This window comes from Antennarius striatus, chromosome 18, assembly GCF_040054535.1.
Source record: "Antennarius striatus isolate MH-2024 chromosome 18, ASM4005453v1, whole genome shotgun sequence".
Classification (NCBI taxonomy): domain Eukaryota; kingdom Metazoa; phylum Chordata; class Actinopteri; order Lophiiformes; family Antennariidae; genus Antennarius; species Antennarius striatus.
In genome coordinates this window covers 1,599,609-1,617,243 of record NC_090793.1, presented here as the reverse complement: position 1 = coordinate 1,617,243, position 17,635 = coordinate 1,599,609, and the positions used below count along the sequence as shown (strand labels likewise).

Sequence of the window (17,635 nt, the reverse complement as noted above, 5' to 3'; positions counted from 1 at the left end):
AGAAACAAGATTGTTTTAAAAGTTTATTCAATAAATAATTTCAGAAATACAGAAATGTGAATGTGTCAAAATTAAAAAAGGCACTTACAAACAATCGATAGGTTTAAACCTTTTTTCTTCCTTTACAAACCCATAAATTCTACAGATTCTCTTCCTGCAAAATCTTTAAAACTAGATGACTTTATCACAATTTTTTTTTTTTTCGGTAAAAAAACAAAAACAAAACATTTGATCGAGGCACCATGAAGGAGTTGATAGAAAAAGTGGAACCCTTCTCCAAATTATTTTCTACAAACACAACAAAAACAAGCAGATTTAGCGAGCAAACAAGGCAGGTTTGGTGTGTTTTTGGCTTCGCTGTGAGGAATTATGGACCTGAGTTGGCTTTAAATTAAGTAAAAAGACCCGGAGCCAAAGAATAAGACCACTGGAATCTAGAAATGCAGCCCAGGAAACTCTTTTCTAGACTTAAGATACACTTACATTGATTGTTCAAATGGACTTAAGTCACTTGGAATAATAAAAAACACACTCAAACCCTTTCAGTCCTGTTGTGAATACATATGGCTTAACAGGGACTCCAGATCCGACTGTACACACCTCATCGCTGGGAATGGCCCATCCTCTGCGTGATCCCACATCCGACGACGGTTGGATGGCGAGATGGAAACACGAAACACACACACACACACACACACACTCTTTCTCTCTCTCTCTCTCTCGTGTCCGGCGGAGGAAACGCTTTACGGACTGAACGCGTTTCAGATGCACAGAAAAAAACAAACAGACGAGTCAGCGAAAAACAAACGGGAATAGTGGCAAAAAGGCTTCGCTATCATTTTGGTGACTACAACGATAAAAACCAACAGTGAGTTTTAGACCCCTCCCCTCCTCTCCGTACAGTGTTGTCGCGGCGACGGCGCCGCTCCATCATTTGCCCTCGTACTTTGGATTGACGACGGTCGTCACGGCGCTTTTGTAGATGGGATTCTCGCCCTGAAGGAGAGAGGAAAGGACGATCAGGAAGAGCTAAAGCAGACTCTCGTTTATATTATGGGATGTAGATAAGACATCAACCACGTTTGGGAGCAGAAGACCAGAGGGGAATAAAATACACGACAGCTAACTTTCTACTACTTCTTCAATTATTTCTCCCTTTCCCCTCAGTCGGAGCAGGCCTCCTTTCTCTAGGCTTTCTTGCCTTATATGGTCGTGCAGTTGTACCATGTGACCAGCGAGAGGCAGCAGTGTCAGCTGAAGGCCCCTCCTTCTGAGGATCAGCCTGACAGAGGCGTCCTGTGCAGTAATCTGATTACTGTACTTCCAAACCAAACAGCTGGAGTTATAACCTCAAGCTTGTAACTTAATCTGTTCCCTATTTTGGGATTATTTCCGTCTAATCTCCCCGCGGACGCGGATCGATTTCGTCACCGCCGACTCACCGTGTCCCACTTGGCGTTCATCTTCTCCTTCTCGAACTTGGCGAACTCGCGGCGGTCGTGGATGATCATGAGCAGCTTCCAGATGAGCAGCAGGGCGAGGCCGATCAGCACGATGCCCGCCACCACGCCCGCCACGATGGGGATGATGTCGGGCCCCGCCGGGCATTCTGAGGGGGCAGGAGACAGGAAGGTCTCAGCGTTTTTAGCGCCCGCCAGTCAGGGGGCGTCGCCAACGCGCGGCCCGGCACCTTACCCAGCGTCTCCACCACGTACACCTCCTTGGTCTCGTTCCTGATGGCGTAGGTGTAGTAGAACCAGCAGTCGTTGTCGTCCCGTACTTTGCAGTGACTCAGCGGGAAGCTCTGGTCGGTGGGCTGCGGCAGCTTCTCGCGGTCCTTCACCTTCATCAGCTGGAAGTAGTCGCAGTCACGTTTGCACGTGTCCTTCTTCTCGCCCGCCTCGAACGCCCGGCACTGGACGCAGTGTCTGGAAGCACGGCCCGTTCAGTTCAATTCAATAAAACTTTATTCATTCGTCCCCGAGGGGAGACTGTAAGCACGTAGAGCGGGACTGGTGTAAAAGAGTAAACATAAACAGTGTAAAAATAAATAATAAACATAAACAATAATTAATAATAACACAAATACGAGGTTTTAACTTATTATTTAAAATGAACCTCGTGAGTTAGTTCAAAAACTAGCTACTTCAAAACTAGTTAGTTGATTAGTTACTTCAAAAACTAGTTACGTTTTTAAACTAACTAGTTTTAGAACTAAGTAGTTAGTTCAAAACCCACTTAGTTTAAAACCTAGCTAGTTGGTTAGTTCAAAAACTAGTTAGTTGGTTCAAAAACTAGTTAGTTGGTTCAAAAACTAGTTAGTAGGTTAGTTCAAAAACTAGTTAGTTAAAAACTAGTTACTTCAAAAACTAGTTAGTTTAAAAACCTAAGTACTCAGTTTAAAACCTTGTTAGTTCAAAACCCAATTAGTTTAAAACCTAGTTAGTTGGTTAGTTCAAAAACTAGTTAGTTGGTTCAAAAACTAGTTAGTTCATTCAAAAACAAATTAGTTGGTTAGTTAGTTCAAAAACTAGTTAGGCTTTTAAACTAACTAGTTTTTGAACTAAGTAGTTAGTTTGAAACCTTGTTAGTTCAAAGCCCAATTAGTTCGAAACTTAGTTCGAGCCTAGTTTGAATAAGACCTTGTTGGTTAGTTAGTCCAAAAACTAGTTAGTTTAAAACCTAGTTACTTAAAAACCTAGTTACCGTACTGTAAACACCTAGTTAGTTTGTTCAAAAACTAGTTAATTAGTTATCTAGTTATAAAGTGAGTTAGTTGCTGCCCTTGGCGCCTCAGACTGACTTGTGCTCGTCGCAGACTCCGGGGCAGGTGGGGCAGGCCTCGCAGGTGGCGCCCTGGAACTTGGGGTCGGTGCACTTGCAGATGCCGCAGTCGCACTTCCCCCGGCCGTTGCAGATCTGGCCGTTCTTGGCGAGGCAGGTGGAGATGTCCATGGAGCAGTCGCAGGCGCTGCCGGTGTAGTTGGCGTCGCAGATGCACTTCCTGCACTCGCAGCGTCCGTGTCCTGGTGGAGACAGGCGCCGTCAGTCGCCACGGACTTTAAAACCCCGCCGCGTGTGCATCTCCGCCGCGTCTCACCTCCGCACAGCTTGTTGTTGGAACGGTCGCAGTTGAAGTTGTCGCACTCGCAGTATTTCCCGTTGTAGATCTCGGCCGGGTTCTCGCGCTTGTTGCACTCGCAGGTGCCGCAGACGCAGTCGCCGTTGTTGCTGCAGATGTCCGTACCGTTGTCCTTCCGGCAGTTGGCGTCCAGGTCATCCGTCCGCACGTCATCCTTGCTGCACTCGCAGAGACGCCCGATGCGCCCGTCGTTGCACCTGACGAGGGGAAAAAAAAACAAAAAAACGGGTCGATCAGCATCGACATGACGCGGCCGGAACTCGTTTTTTCAGGTCGGGGACCTACTTGCAGGCTCCGCACTCGAAGGTCCCGTTGCCCTCGTGACACTTTTCGCTGTCGGGCTCGCCCTCGGCGGCGCACTGACAGTCGCAGATGAAGTTCAGCACCACCTCCACCTCCTCGGTGAAGCCCAGCGGTTTGATTTTGATGCTCTCGCTCCTCCCGTGTGACGGACACTTCTGGGTTTCCACGGAGATCTTGAAAAACACCTGGAAACCCGGAAGGAGGAGTCTCCTTAAATCACTAAAAATGATTGTAGATGCCATGTTTTTCCATGGGGGAGGGCTGGGCGGAGCTTGTCAGCCAGAATCAGGCTTCTGAACTTGGAATTTATCGTCATGACGACTGCTTCTTATCATTTCTACCTCGTCTCCGATGGAGATGTTGGAACACTTGCGGCCGTTGTCTCCGGTCGCCTCCACGCCGTTCTTACAGATGGACTTGTAGCTGATGGACACGCCCTCCGGCAGCCGCCCGTTCTCCAGGATGACCTCGGACGACAGAGACTGTTCGACACGAGACGGGTCAGAGGCCAGAGGTCAGATCTGGAGTCAGCGTGACGCTGTCTCAGGACGCGATTTGACTCACGTTGTACGCGTCGATGATGAGCTTGATCACGTTGCTGGAGTTGGAGGACAGCGTCCCAACAGCTGATTTAGGGATGAGGTTCTTCAGCTCCTGAAGGACAGGCGAGAGGTCAAAGGTCAGAACCCGTGAGAAGGAAGCGACGGACGAGCGACGGCGTTCAGGAAACACAAAGTTCACCTTGTAAACTGGCTGGAATTCATCGGTGACGGCGAAGATGGTCTGAATGTTGTGGTCGCTGAGCTTCTGGACCAGGTGGGCGATGGAGGGGTAATCCTGTGGGAGACGCCAGTTAGCATTAGCATCAGCTTCAGTTAAATGTCATTATTACTGTAAATAATAAAGTAATGTCATTACTACTCTAAATACTAAAGTTCTATTCCCTCAGACTGACCAGAAACAATTACAGGACATTAAAACAACACATAAATAAAATAAAATATGAACTACGCGCTGATGTCACTTCCTGCTCATCAAGTCAGACACGCCCCTTCATGTTTGATGACTGTTTGAGTTCATAAAGTTTCTCAGTTAATCCACCAATAGTTAACATCAACTAGTAAAAGATTCAGTTCAGCGTTAGCGTCAGTTAATGTTTCCTGACAGAAACCTGACCAGACCAACATTGGTTCCTACATCATTTAGTTCCTACAGGAGGACAACATTGGTTCCTACATCATTTAGTTCCTACAGGAGGACAACATTGGTTCCTACATCATTTAGTTCCTACAGGAGGACGACCCCATTAATAATAAATAAATGTTTCGTGACAGGTAGTCTATCGTCTACATTTCTAACTTTCAACCCGACCAGAATTGTCTTCAGTCTCCATGTTGGTGAACGTCTCCATGAACAGAAATGCATTGTGGGTTCGTTTCCTGCTCAGAAGTTCACAGAGATGTGGAGAAAAGAAGGAGGAAATGCTACAGATGACGGTAACAGGAAAGACCAAAAGACCACAGGAAGTGACATCAGAGCAAACTGTTCACTGAGTCTGACATCTGCTGAGTCATGTTAACATGACACATGAAATCTGAACCTACGGGGTGTTCGTGTTGCGCTGCTCACCGGCGGTTGTGGCAGAAAGGGGAACTATAGTCGGATACGGCGGCGCACCGTTGTTCGTATCTACGAATGTTCGTAAGTTGGGTGTTCATATCTTGAGGAATTCCTGTATATCCCATACTAAACTTACATAGTAGTGGCTCATGGTGTACATGTTGTTCTCCAGGTGACACTTCCCGTCGTTGGGGAGGACGATGCCACCCAGTTTGCCGTCGCCGGCGAAGTGGAACCCGGCGTCGGTGGAGAAGACCAGCAGACGCGTCACGTTCCTCCAACCGATCTGCTCCTGGTACCACAGAGACCCAACAACCGTCAAATCTCTACACCAATCCGCTGACAGCCAGCAGGAAACACCCCCTTCTTACCTCACAGACCGCCACCTGCATGATGGCGTCGAAGCCCCCCTCGGGGGAGTCCAGGTTGCCTGAGATCTGCTGCTGGCTGACCAGCCGGTTGAACTCGTCACCCTTGTTGGTCAACTTGAGGACGTTCTTGTAGCTGAAGGGGCTGGTGCAGTTCTGGTTGCCCGTGCAGGGGTTGATGAGGCGGGCCGGCGTGGTGCTGATGTACGGCATGACCGTCTTCTCCACGAACGAGCCGAAACCTAAAGGGTGGAGGAGGGGAACACGCGGCGTTTACTTGACAGTCTTGAAAACCACGTATCGTCCCCCATTGGCAGGAAATTCTCCTACCGATCCTGAAATCGGAGGTGATCTCCTGCATTTCCCTCATCAGGTCGGTTCCCAGGTTCTTCACGTTCTCCAAATCGTCCTTCATGGAGAAGGAGAGGTCCATCAGGTAGTAGAGGTCGATGGGGTAGTCCTCTGCGCGTTTGAACTTCAGCTCAAACGTCTGGGGCTCACCTTCGGGAGACAGGAAACAGGAAACGCTCAGGACGTCGTTGCTTCACGCAAAAAAGTGCACGCTCAGCAGGGTGCGTACCAGATCGGAGCGTCAGGGTGAGTTTCTGGGGCTGGATCTGGGTGATCTGCTCCGGCTTCAGCTTCTCGGCCACGTCCTTCTTGCGGTTGGTGACGGGTTTGTTCTTGTCGATTGTGATGCGCCCGCGCGGGTTCTCGATTTTGACGGCAGCGCAGTTTCTCTTCCTCAGGGACTCGAGGTCATCACAGCGGGCCGACTTGGACTCGCCCACGTCCAGGAAGGTCTGTTGAGTAACGCCAAGGATTTTGAGATTGTTTTACAGTGACGACAAAACAAGGCGGCTTCCCCGAATCCCGTTGACCAGTCCAGAGCCAGACAAGGCAGTCAGAGACTGCAACATCCTGCAACACCCCTGAATTTTACCCTGACCTACACATTTTTGTGCCTCTGGCTTCCTGAAAATGTTGCTTTTTGTTTTGTGATTAAATCTCATCAGGTTTCAGAGATGTGAACCTAAAAAGGTACACACCTTGACCTAGTTTGTCAAGGTCAAGGTTGTGACCTAATTTCCATCCCCTTGCCTCCCTGAATATAACGCTTTTAGTTTCGTCTTTCTATCTTATCTGGCTCCTGAGATATATGCAAAAAAAAAAAAGTACAAAAGTTGAAATTTGACCTTGACCTAATTTTCTCAGGGTCAAGGTCATCATCTCATTTTTATTCCCGTTGCTGCCCGAGTCATGTGCTTTTTGTTTCATCTTTCTATCTGCAATGGTTGTGATGATATCTGGTGGACGGACGGAAGAACACTGACAATTACAATACATCACCGCTTCACGGGATGTAACAAAGCAATAAAGACGATTTAGGGAGGGCATCCAGCAGAAAAAACTTTTTTAAAAAAACAACTTTCCATGTGAAATGGATAAAGGATGGCACGCGGTAGCGACCGCTAATGAGTTAAAGCTCCCAGAGGAGAGAAGAACAAGTCGTAACGCCGGATTCAGGCCAGCAGGAGACGTCCAGAAGCAGATGACTCAGACGGCAGATTGGATCCACATGATATCCCACAAGGCAAAGCGCGGGATTGGACTCAACATTAACAGGGCTTTGACCCCATTCTTTCAGAATCACATGACCCGCAGCTTTTTATTCTCCACCAAGTCAAGGAATCGTCGGTGATGTCAGGACAAACTGGTGCCGAGTCAAAGCACGCGTTACATAAAGACGCGCAGTGACTCTGTGGGCTTTGGGTCAGGTAGCTCAGGTGTAATTTAACAGGAATGCAGCGCCGTCTGGAAACAAGCTAACAAGATAAAAACACCACCGAGAGACGCGAGGATGCTCATGTGAATAATTTAGATCCTGTTCAAACAGGCAGTTTAGTTTTACAGCAGTCAACAAGTCGTAAAGCAAAAGACTCAAAAACAGCCAGTAAAGATATTTAATTGTTATTTATAAGGAAAGAATCTCTTCCCTAGAGAAAGAAGAATTCTAACCAGTTCAATGTTAATGCTGAGGATTTATCCACTCGTTTTTAGGCAAACAAGCACAAATAAACCATATAAATAATGAAGCAAACGAGGAAAATATTTCCTTTTTGAATTACAAAATAAAGACGAATACGAATCAATACGGCAGGAACCGGATCAGGTGACTAAACAGGATCGTTGGTTTGTGTCGGTTTAACATCACCGGTGTTTTTTTGGACGGATGCGTGACGGAGGAACTCACCTCGTCCGTGCACCAGCCGCACGACTCGGACACCTGGATGCACTCCCCACACGACTGCGCGTTGGCCTTGATGCAAACGCTCCCGTCTGGAAGACGCAACACAAAAACTCAGCTCAGGGAACCGGGTCGGGCCCAGAAAAGAAAGCGGGACGAACCCCAAACGGTTTCAGCTGGTGCAAACACAAAACGTCAGGGTACGACGTGTCCTGGTTCTTACCTTGCTGCGCCCCGCCGCCCCCCAGGACCATCAATAGCGACGCTATAAAGAGTAACCGCAGATCCATCTGTAAGGAGAAGAAACCCAGTGTTAGAGGAAGATGAAACTCCGCCCACTGGATGACATCACTATGCCACTGTTAACCGAAGCTAAGTGGAACTAGCCTTTTAAACGTCTGACTAAAAATACAACACAGATCAGGTCAAACAAGAGGTTCAGGCACGTTACCCATGATGCCCAGGGTAACACTCATCGTTTTGCACACGGGTGACACAGAGGTGGAGCGTGAGGAGCGATTCCTCCTTATATGGAGGATTGCTCCGCCCACTCCACATACCTGCGCTGTGACTCGCTGTGGAGTCTTCGTGCCGCTACAGGCCAGCTGTTATCTCCACAGATAAAACTCCACAGAGGAGGATTCTGGGAGAAATCCGGAGCAGCTCGTCTCATCCACAGACATTCAGGACGAGTAGCTCCACAGTCGTGACTCCGGGTTTCAAAGCTTTTGCTGATGACTCAGTGCTGTGACTCGTTCAGCTGAACGTTAACCAGAACAGAAGTTAATGATTAAACTGAAGGCGAGTCGCTGGTGGAAAGAGAAGCTGAGATCACAGCTCCGTCTCAGAGGAGGGGGGCGGGCGTGTTCACGCCTACGTGTGTGTGTGTGTGTGTGTGTGTGTGTGTGTGTGTGTGTGTGTGTGTGTGGCCATGTTTGGTCAGGCTGCCTCCTCCTGGGATCTCACACACTTGCCTTCACCGTCTGCCCGACATAAACCCAACCGTTGATGATATACACACACACACACACACACACACACACACACACAATGCTGATGCTAATGGCTACGCTAGCTGGGCATGCTAATGTTCATCATGGAGCAGCCTTCAACAGGTCGGTGTTAAAGGAAACCTCATCAACCAATCTGCTCCTCTTTACTTTCATCGCTTCGTCATTCCTGCCACGAACAAAAACGAGTTAAATTTTTTTTTTAAAGTTTCGCGAAACATTTCAAACATCTCAGCACCGAAGAATTCAGAGCAGCTGAGAGAAACCGAACGACAGCTGAGTCAGTGACAGCGTTAGCGATGACACCACCGCTTTGGGAGGAAGACGAGTCGCTGATAAGACCAACGGATCCGTCTGGTGGCGGGTTACGTCTGGCGGCGAACCCACGGCGTGTGTGTGTGTGTGTGTGTGTGAAGCGTGATAAAACAAGAACGGCACATCGTCCACATAGAGGAGAAAGCATGTAGCGTGTAACATGCTGACACAGATGATAAAATACGCATTTGTGCATCAAAACACGCAGCTTCACTAAACAGTAGACAGTCACGTGATACCGTACGTGCATTCTATTGGCTGACGGCATCCGGAAGTGCGCTACGTTCTGTGAGTCTCGGACTTCCATGAGACACAAAAGTGCTTTAAACAGTCTATCAGAGTGTGGGAAAAGGTAAAACAGATAGAAGGTGGTTCAGAAACATTTAAATTATCATAAATAATAAAATAGTTTGTCACTATATCGCAAAATTTACTTTTTGCGGGTGGTTCCTGGAACGCATTAACCGTGAGTAACGAGGGATCACTGTACATAAATGTTTCTGGAGGAGCTTCTTTTTTTTTTTTTTTATAGTTGTACAAATTGTTTGGAGGAAATCCAGACCCCCCCCCCCCTCCCCGAGTGCTGAGAAGAGTCACAATGACAGATCTGAGAGCCTAATATTTGCACTAAGGGCCCGCGTCCAAGCATGACTTTGTATGGTCAGGAGACGAGACGACACACGCTCCTGCTTCAGGATGCTAAATGTTAGCGTCACCCCACCCCCCCAACCCCTCCAAGTTCTGGTTCCAACCCCCCAGGGACCAGAACCAGGTTCAGACAGTAGATTTCATCTCCAGCCAGAAACCGTTTCTCCTCCTCTGATCTGACGGCGACGCAGGAGCATATCGATTGATCATTGATTATTGATGTCGTCCTCATGAAGACACAGTTGGTGATCACTGTCATGTGACCCAGACGGTCTCACAACAGCAGCAGGAAACCGTCGTTGGGTTCTGAACCGTTGCTACAGCTAAAAAAAACAACAACAACATAAATAAACAGCAACGCTTCCTGTTTCCTGTGGTTTATTAGCGCTTAGCTTCTCCTGCGCTAAACGTGATGACTTCACTCACAGCTCGTTCAAATAAAGATAAAAACCACCTCAGTAAAAAATAACGAAGCCAATATGTTAGAGCGTTAATATTTAACCCTTTACACACCTCACAAGTTCTCATGCAGCTCAAACTTCATGACGTCACACACCGCCACGTTTACTAGATGTTTCATGACCTACCCCACCCCCCTCTCCGCCTAATCTGACACATATTCTAGCTCACAACAACCCCCCCCCCCCCATCACCCAGTCCATCAAGCTACTGGTCTGTCCCACAATGCACCTGGGCTTGACTGAATGTTGCACTGAAGCCCCAAAAAAACGTCTCAACACAAGTCAGCCCTGATCCTGCCGGGGGGGGGGGGTCGTTTGTTTGGGACACAAACAGAGTTTTGTGTGTGTGTGTGTGTGTGTGTGTGTGTCCCGGCTGTTGAAAGTCACAGTCTCCTCCCAGTCTGTTTACCCCCCCTCCAAAAAAAAACACTCAGCATGACTCCAAATCCACTTCCTGTATCTAACTACACCCCACCTCTTTAGCTGCTGCTGAAAGAACAGGAAGTGCATCCGGCGGCAATCAACCGGGCAACCAACCGGTACACCCCCCCCCCGGCCCCCCATCCGCCCAACGCTAACAGGTCTGCAAGCTAACGTTCAGCTAGTTTGACCACAGTTGAGCTAGCATTCTTTACACGACCTCAATCTGAGGGATGTGAACATAGACCTGGTGGTAAAACAAGATGAAGTGTGTGTGTGTGTGTGTGTGTGTGTGTGTGTGTGTGTGTGTGTGTGTGTGTGTGTGTGTGTGTGCGCATGCGTGCGTGTGTGTGTGTGTCGGCTGATCTGGAAACAGTTAGAGCTGATGAACAGAGTCTTGTTTGGTGCTTTCTGTCATATGGAAGCGATCCCGTGCCCCCCCACCCCCCACCCCCCATTCCCTCCCCAGAGAGATGAGATAACGCATTCCTTATGATCCGACTCCACAGCTGAAACACGGGGCGCCTTCTCCACACACCCCCCACCCCCTGAACCCCCAGGTCAGTAGGTCAGCGAACTGAAACCGTGTAGAAACGTCAACAGTTGGGTTTCAGATGACAGCTGGCGTTTTTCTGATGGGGGGGGGGGGGCTTTTTCCTTACAGTCACGAGCAAAGACGCTTACATTTTAACTTTAGTTACCGTATTCTCTGGAATATAAGCCGCTATGAAAAATACACGCCAAGAAAGTCACATGACGCAGGTTTCAAGTTAAAAGACAATCTATCGAAGTTGGAAAACTGCTAAACGCAAGATTGGAATCAATCGATCAATCGAGACGCTGGAAACGGTAGCGGTGTTTCATTGTTTGGAAAAAACACAGTAATTAAAAGGTTTCAAAGTTTTTCCGTGTTAATATCCGATGTTGTAACACCTCAACGTCTGCGGTTTATATTCAGATATGGTCAGTAGTCCAGAAATTACGGTAAAGTAATCCCTCATTCCTCAAGGTTAACGCGTTCCAGAACCACCTGCAAATATCGAAATTCCGCGATACAGCCACGAACGATTTATTTTATCATTTACGGTAATTTGAAAATTTATGAACCCTGATACCATACGTTTATGTACGGTATCGCGTGACCACCTACTAAAAATCCGCGATGGAGTAAAGCCACTCATCTTGAGGCGCGTATCCACGAGGGATTACAGTACTTCTCTTCCTTTTATGATTGATACGTTAATGTACGTTTTGGTATTTTCATGTTTATGAAGTAACATTAAATCGAATAACGATGCATTTCATCCCGTTAAGGCTGAACAATCTATTGGTTTGATCGTTTTTGTGTCGGGTGTTTGGATTATGACTGATTAATAAGGCGATCACCAAACTTTTATGAACGATCATAAATAAATAGGTCAACTTTGGAGCGATCAAGCACACCTCCTCTTTCTTCCACGACCCTTCTGACGTTGGGTTGGAAACCCCACCACCCATGACTCATCTCTTGAGGAGATCGTACAAAGTGGGGCTGCTGGGTAAAAGCCAAACGCGACGCTTCCAGCTGGCGCTGGACGCTGCTAGCGTAGCGCCTCAACTGTTTGAACATCACAACAGCGTAACTAAGGGAAGTGATTCAGCGAGTCGAGGTCCAAATCGACTCCCTCATGCTTCTAGAACACGCATGTTTGTGTCATGACGACGTCTAAATGAAGCCTTGCAGCGTGAAGCTGGTTGAGCTCAGACCGCTGGTTCCTAGAGACCCAACACGGCCGGGGAAAAAAACCACGGCCTCAGGCGGTAATTCCTTTACAGGAGGCAAAGCCAGGCAGACAAGACCCGTCTTGTCCTGCATGCTAACAGCGTAGCGCTGCTGATTCAGAGCTGTGGGATTGGCTGGACAAGAGTCTTTACAGTCTGGTTAACCAAGACTGACCTCCTTTAAGACGACGAGATCCTCAAACCACAGTTTATATGTTTCATGATGCAACCAGACCAGATTCTCTACAAGTCCAACCTCACTTTGGCTTGTTTTTGGATGGTTTCTTCTTTCCTTTAAAGGTGTTAAACTTCCAAAGCATCCCTGATCTTTCCATACATGTTCAAAACTAGATGTTTTAAACGACATCTGCAAACGTTTGTTGTTTTTTTTCTAGACAAATTGTGAAAAAGCCCAGCAGGACAAATGGACCCAAAGTGCTTTTAAGAGCATTCCTAAAGAAGACCAGATGTCGCTGAAAAACAATCTCCTCTTTCCAGTAAATGGAGAAAAAAAAAAGACATTTTGATTGATGACTGAAGCGATAATCAGATTTTTCCACCAAGTATTAATAATTTTCACATAAACACGACTATTTTATTCACTAGTTTCTCAACATTAACACCCATTGCAAACATAAAAAATACTTTAAAAAGGCTAGAAAAAGGATGCTTATTTTATATTCATTGATTCTAGAAAGCTTCAGTATCAGTTTTATTGAAATAAACCACAATAAAGAAATAAAACCACACATTTTTTTGAGAGATGACACAAGTAGGTGAACTTTTAACACTTCATAACCTCTGAATGAAGGGTTATAACGACTTGTAAAGAAGTTTAGTCTGTTTATGTCGACTATAATTAACATTAATATTAATTAAAATATTTAAATATTAATTAAAACACCTAAAAAAGGTGTGTGTTTAACCTTTTGAGCGCCGTCCGGCTGTGGGACCGTTAGGAGCGAACTTTCCGCCGCTAGCCTACCGCACCTCTCCACACCCTAAGACGGGCATTCCTGCCTCCTTTCTCCGGTCGTTCGGTGACTTTCAGTCGCTACAAACGTGACCGGGTGAATAAATGTGGGTTGAAATAACAACACGTACCTTTTTGTGGCACCGAGAAGAAGTTTCAGCCGGTTTCTAGAGGAACATTTGCCCCCGTTGAAGTCCTCTCCTGCGGGTATTAAAGCTAGCTTCAAGCCGTGATGAGGGTCCGCTTTGTTTTAGCTAATCAGCCGCCTGGCTTCCGGCCAAACACGGAGCGTCCCGGTTAGCCACCGGCTAACGGTTCCGGTGCTACAGATAAACTTTTCCCGTTCGAACCGGTATATTTAACAAGCGATGAGTCTCCCGAACGCGATGCGGCCGCCGCTCCGGTGGTGTTCCGGGGCAGTTTTAATGCCCCCGATGATGCGATACTCTTCTTTTCTGGTTAGACCCCGCCCACACAGGAAGAGCAGCGGGACGCTGAGGGCTTGGAAACGAACACACCGGGCGGCGGAGAGCCCAGACCTCACCTCTGGAGTGGGGCCGCGCGCGCGTGCACACGCGCACGTAATGAGGTCAAACGATCATACACTCAGGAAGTGACTCGAAAGACTGTTTGATTGGATGAATCTGCGTCTGCGTCATGTTTAATGTCGTCTTTTGGGGGTTATTAAATAATATTTTTTTATAATAATTATTAATAATTAATACTAATTATTAGTTATAAAATTAATTGTTGTAATTAATAATAATAATTAATAATCAAATTTATTGTTTCATCTTGATCTTCATTTCTCTTCTAAAGTTGATCAGATTTAATTTTCACTGCTTAAAGACTTTCGTATTAAACCCAACTCTAAAGATGCGTCCCCTGCTGACATTCTGGAGTCACCAGATCTTGACCTCCTAGAGGGGATGACGTCATATCACAGCTAGACTGGTTGTCATGGCAACATATTATAACAGTTAAAATAGTCCAAAAGAAGCGATGTCTAATTCGCTGCAAGAACATATTTTTATCACTATGGTATCGCTCAGGATGGTGTGATGTTTAGAACTGTCGCTGTGAGAAGGTTGTGGGTTCGAATCCTTGACTGACATGAGGCCGTTCTATATGGAGTGTGCATGCTCCCTCTGGGTCTGTGTGGCTCCCTCTGGGTCTGATTGGTTCCCTCTGGGTCTGATTGGTTCCCTCGGGGTCTGATTGGTTCCCTCGGGTCTGATTAGTTCCCTCTGAGTCTGTGTGGTTCCCTCTGGATTTGTCTGAATCCCTTGGAGTCTGAAACTAGTTCGGTGTGGGAACTGGGATCAGTGGCACCAGTGTGGACAGGAAACACCAAATCCGAAGTCACGTGACTGATGCTAAACACGAGATAAAAGAAATGAGTTTGTCCTGCTGTGGATCTATGAGCAGGATCTGCTGCCCCCCTGTGGCCAAAGCTAGGAAGGACACCAATGAGTCTACCTGGGGGGGTCACACCAGTCCAACCTAAGTCAATCTGAATCATATATACAAATTTTTGTAAAGCATTTTTGAAAAACTTGTTAAAGGATTCCATTAAGACCTTATTTTTAAAAAATTCTAAAAATTATTTAATAGTTCAGGTTTTAAAGGGTTAAGAGAACTTTTTTTTTTAATTTATATTTTCAGATCCGCTCCCAAATGACAGAGATTAAATCCTTTACTGATGCTCACAAAAATGTATATTTAGACGATTTATATCAACATTTCCTTTCAAAATAAAATCCTCATTTCTGTGGGTGCAGAAAAAAAAATCCTGTTAACCCCCCCCCCAAAAAAATGGATAAAATGTACCAAAAAATTGAAAAATTTCGACAAATAAAACCAGAACAATCCTCAGAAGGAAGGAACATTTCAAAGTGGTTTTACTTAAACATTTATTTGATCCAATTCTTTGGAATGTAATCGTCAATGAGCAGAATCTGAGACCACAGAGACGGATGATACTGGGCGTCGACCAGAGCGAACAGACATTAGTTTGAGTCTCTTAAGGCCTCGCTGCTTTTCCCATTTTGTTCACGATCCTCTCTGGACAAAAACAACAAAAATCAGAGAAGCTGTATTGAAAATAAATCACTTTTTCTTGTCTTACAAACAAACAGAGAAACACTTCAGTGACAGAAAACACAAGGTGATATTATAGCAAGTAAATAAAATCTTTTTTACGTTTGTGAGAATGAAAATCTCTAAATTGTACTTCACAGATTTATAAAAAAGAAGCGACAATAACACCGTCCTTCCTGCTTCCTCTCTTTTCATAAATCAACATCATAAACACAGATTTTTAGGTTGTTTTTTTAAATATATCAGTGCAACATTTGTTTTCTGGTGCTGCAGCATCCGTTTCTGTTCGATGGAGGAGTAAAAAATAAAATCCAACATGATTATTTTCATTCTCTTACATTTAAGGAGCTAATATTAAACTGGGATTTAAAAAAAAAAAAATCAAACCCTGAAACGTGAAGGTGGATTTTAATACAGGAAGTAACAGTTGGCCTCCAAAATAAAAGACGTGTGAGGATACATTTAAATTTGAGCGACGTAACATAATAAAAATTCAAGAATAAATCTGTTTAAACATCGATGGTGAAAATCTGGACAAACAGTGAAACATGCTACTGTTAGCATTCAGTGTTAGCATCAGTGCTACACAAACACACTTCCTGTAACCAGGAACGCGTCGTTATGACGTCACGGCTATCGTGACAGCCAATCACACATCTCTGTCGGATTTCGCACACTTCTTGGGGGATCCAGTCATAAAGAGGTACTGCCAGGGCTCTGTCCTGATTGGTTGGTTGATGTGACCTCACCACGTGACATCATCGCTCCAGAAACATCCCAGATTTAAAAAAAAAAATTTTTTTGTGATTGTTCAAACCTCCCTCCTCGTTGTGATGTCGGATTCCAGCCGAGGTCGGATGCTGCAGCACTGGAGTCACTTTTTTTTGTTGTTTTTAATAAAAAAAGGGAATCAAATATATTAAAACCTATGTACAGGTGTGTGATGGGTCGTGTGCCGTGAAAATGAGGCGTTCAGGGCTCCTGCGAGATTTCCATTCTCCCTCCGAAAGCTTTTTCCAAAAAAAAAACATCGTATTTGATTTTTTTGAACATTTGAACCTGTGTCCCCGTGACACACACACACACACACACACACACACACACACACACACACACACACACACACACACACACACACACACACACACACACACACACACACATCTGAATAATCTCAATCTGGGAAAAAAAAATCTAACTAAATGTTCCGCAAAAAAACAAAAAAACAAAATTAAAAACAAGGCAACAGAAAACTAGAGAGGAAAAAAAAAAAAAGGCACTGTTGGAACGTGACACAGGTTACCATGGCAACCGCTTCTCACACACACACACAAACAAACAAACAAACAATGCTCCGTGTACAGATAAACATGAGTGCAGCCAGACACACACACACACACACACACACACACACACACACAAATGGCGAAATCACAATCGAATCCTCTGCTTCTTCAGTAAAAAAAACTACAAAACAAACAAACAAACAAACAAACAAACAAATAAACGTGATCTTTCCATAAAAGTACACAAACAATCCTTTCCTCGTGGTCTCCACACCAGCACGTGATCACACCGAACCAACAAACACGCCAAACAAACACAGACGCCGTAGTTTCTCTTTTTGCTGTACAGTTTTTTTACACAGTGCCCCCTACAGGTCCGTCCCTGCCACTGCCGCTCCTGAGAAAAAAATTACACCGGCTCACGTCCAGCCCCACCCTGCCGTCCCCATTGGTCGCTTCAGCCCTGCGTTCCTCACACCCGATTGGCTGCCCGACTTGTCCGCGCGAGGCGTTCGAGCCCCCCTTCCCCCCCCGTCGTTTTCATCACGCCTCCGAATAGTTGGTCTGTCCGTTCATCTTGTCCTTCTTGAGCTTCACGCCGTCCACCAGCTCGAAGTTATAGTTCTCCAGCGCCGATAAGTTCCTGTCCGTCATGCTGCCCTGAGAGCAGGCGCAGTACAGGACGATCCCGCAGATGGCGCCCAAGAACACGCCCAGCGCCGACATGGCGATGATGGTGATGAGGATGGGGTCCAGGGTCTTCAGCATGTTGCCGGGGCTGTCCAGCTTCCTGTCGTCCAGCACGGGGGTGTCCATCGCTGCCAGAGAGAGAGACAGGATTTAGGTTGGGGAAGAACGCTCAGATGTCGGACTGTCCTTGAATGCATCACGAGAAAGGAACCCATTGACAGTGTGATGATGAGTGTTCTTACGTGGGACGAAGATCTCTGTCTGTGACGAGACAGAACCTGGTGGGGGCG

General features: G+C 46.2%; 2 protein-coding genes across 2 annotated transcripts in view; both read right to left on the bottom strand.

Annotated features, from left to right (window-relative positions):
* Positions 1–10: 10 nt before the first annotated feature.
* LOC137611928 (integrin beta-1-like) lies at positions 11–13,725 on the bottom strand. Its single transcript, XM_068340102.1, has 16 exons — positions 13,401–13,725; positions 7,905–7,971; positions 7,688–7,773; positions 6,014–6,236; positions 5,764–5,934; positions 5,437–5,675; positions 5,202–5,357; positions 4,187–4,282; positions 4,010–4,099; positions 3,787–3,927; positions 3,428–3,630; positions 3,101–3,339; positions 2,804–3,026; positions 1,696–1,928; positions 1,443–1,609; positions 11–996 (listed from the first exon to the last, which is right to left on the bottom strand). Exons 2-16 carry the CDS (start codon positions 7,969–7,971, stop codon positions 931–933), a joined length of 2,400 nt encoding a protein of 799 aa, XP_068196203.1. The 5' UTR covers positions 13,401–13,725; the 3' UTR covers positions 11–930.
* A 1,440-nt stretch (positions 13,726–15,165) lies between these two features.
* Positions 15,166–17,635, bottom strand: part of LOC137611921 (neuropilin-1a-like) — a 35,718-nt gene continuing 33,248 nt past the window's right edge. The window contains exons 17-18 of the mRNA XM_068340086.1: positions 17,588–17,623; positions 15,166–17,473 (exon numbers count right to left, since the gene is read on the bottom strand). Coding sequence (XP_068196187.1) covers positions 17,199–17,473; positions 17,588–17,623 — 311 coding nt within the window. The 3' untranslated portion in view covers positions 15,166–17,198. The remainder of the gene's footprint in view (positions 17,474–17,587; positions 17,624–17,635) is intronic.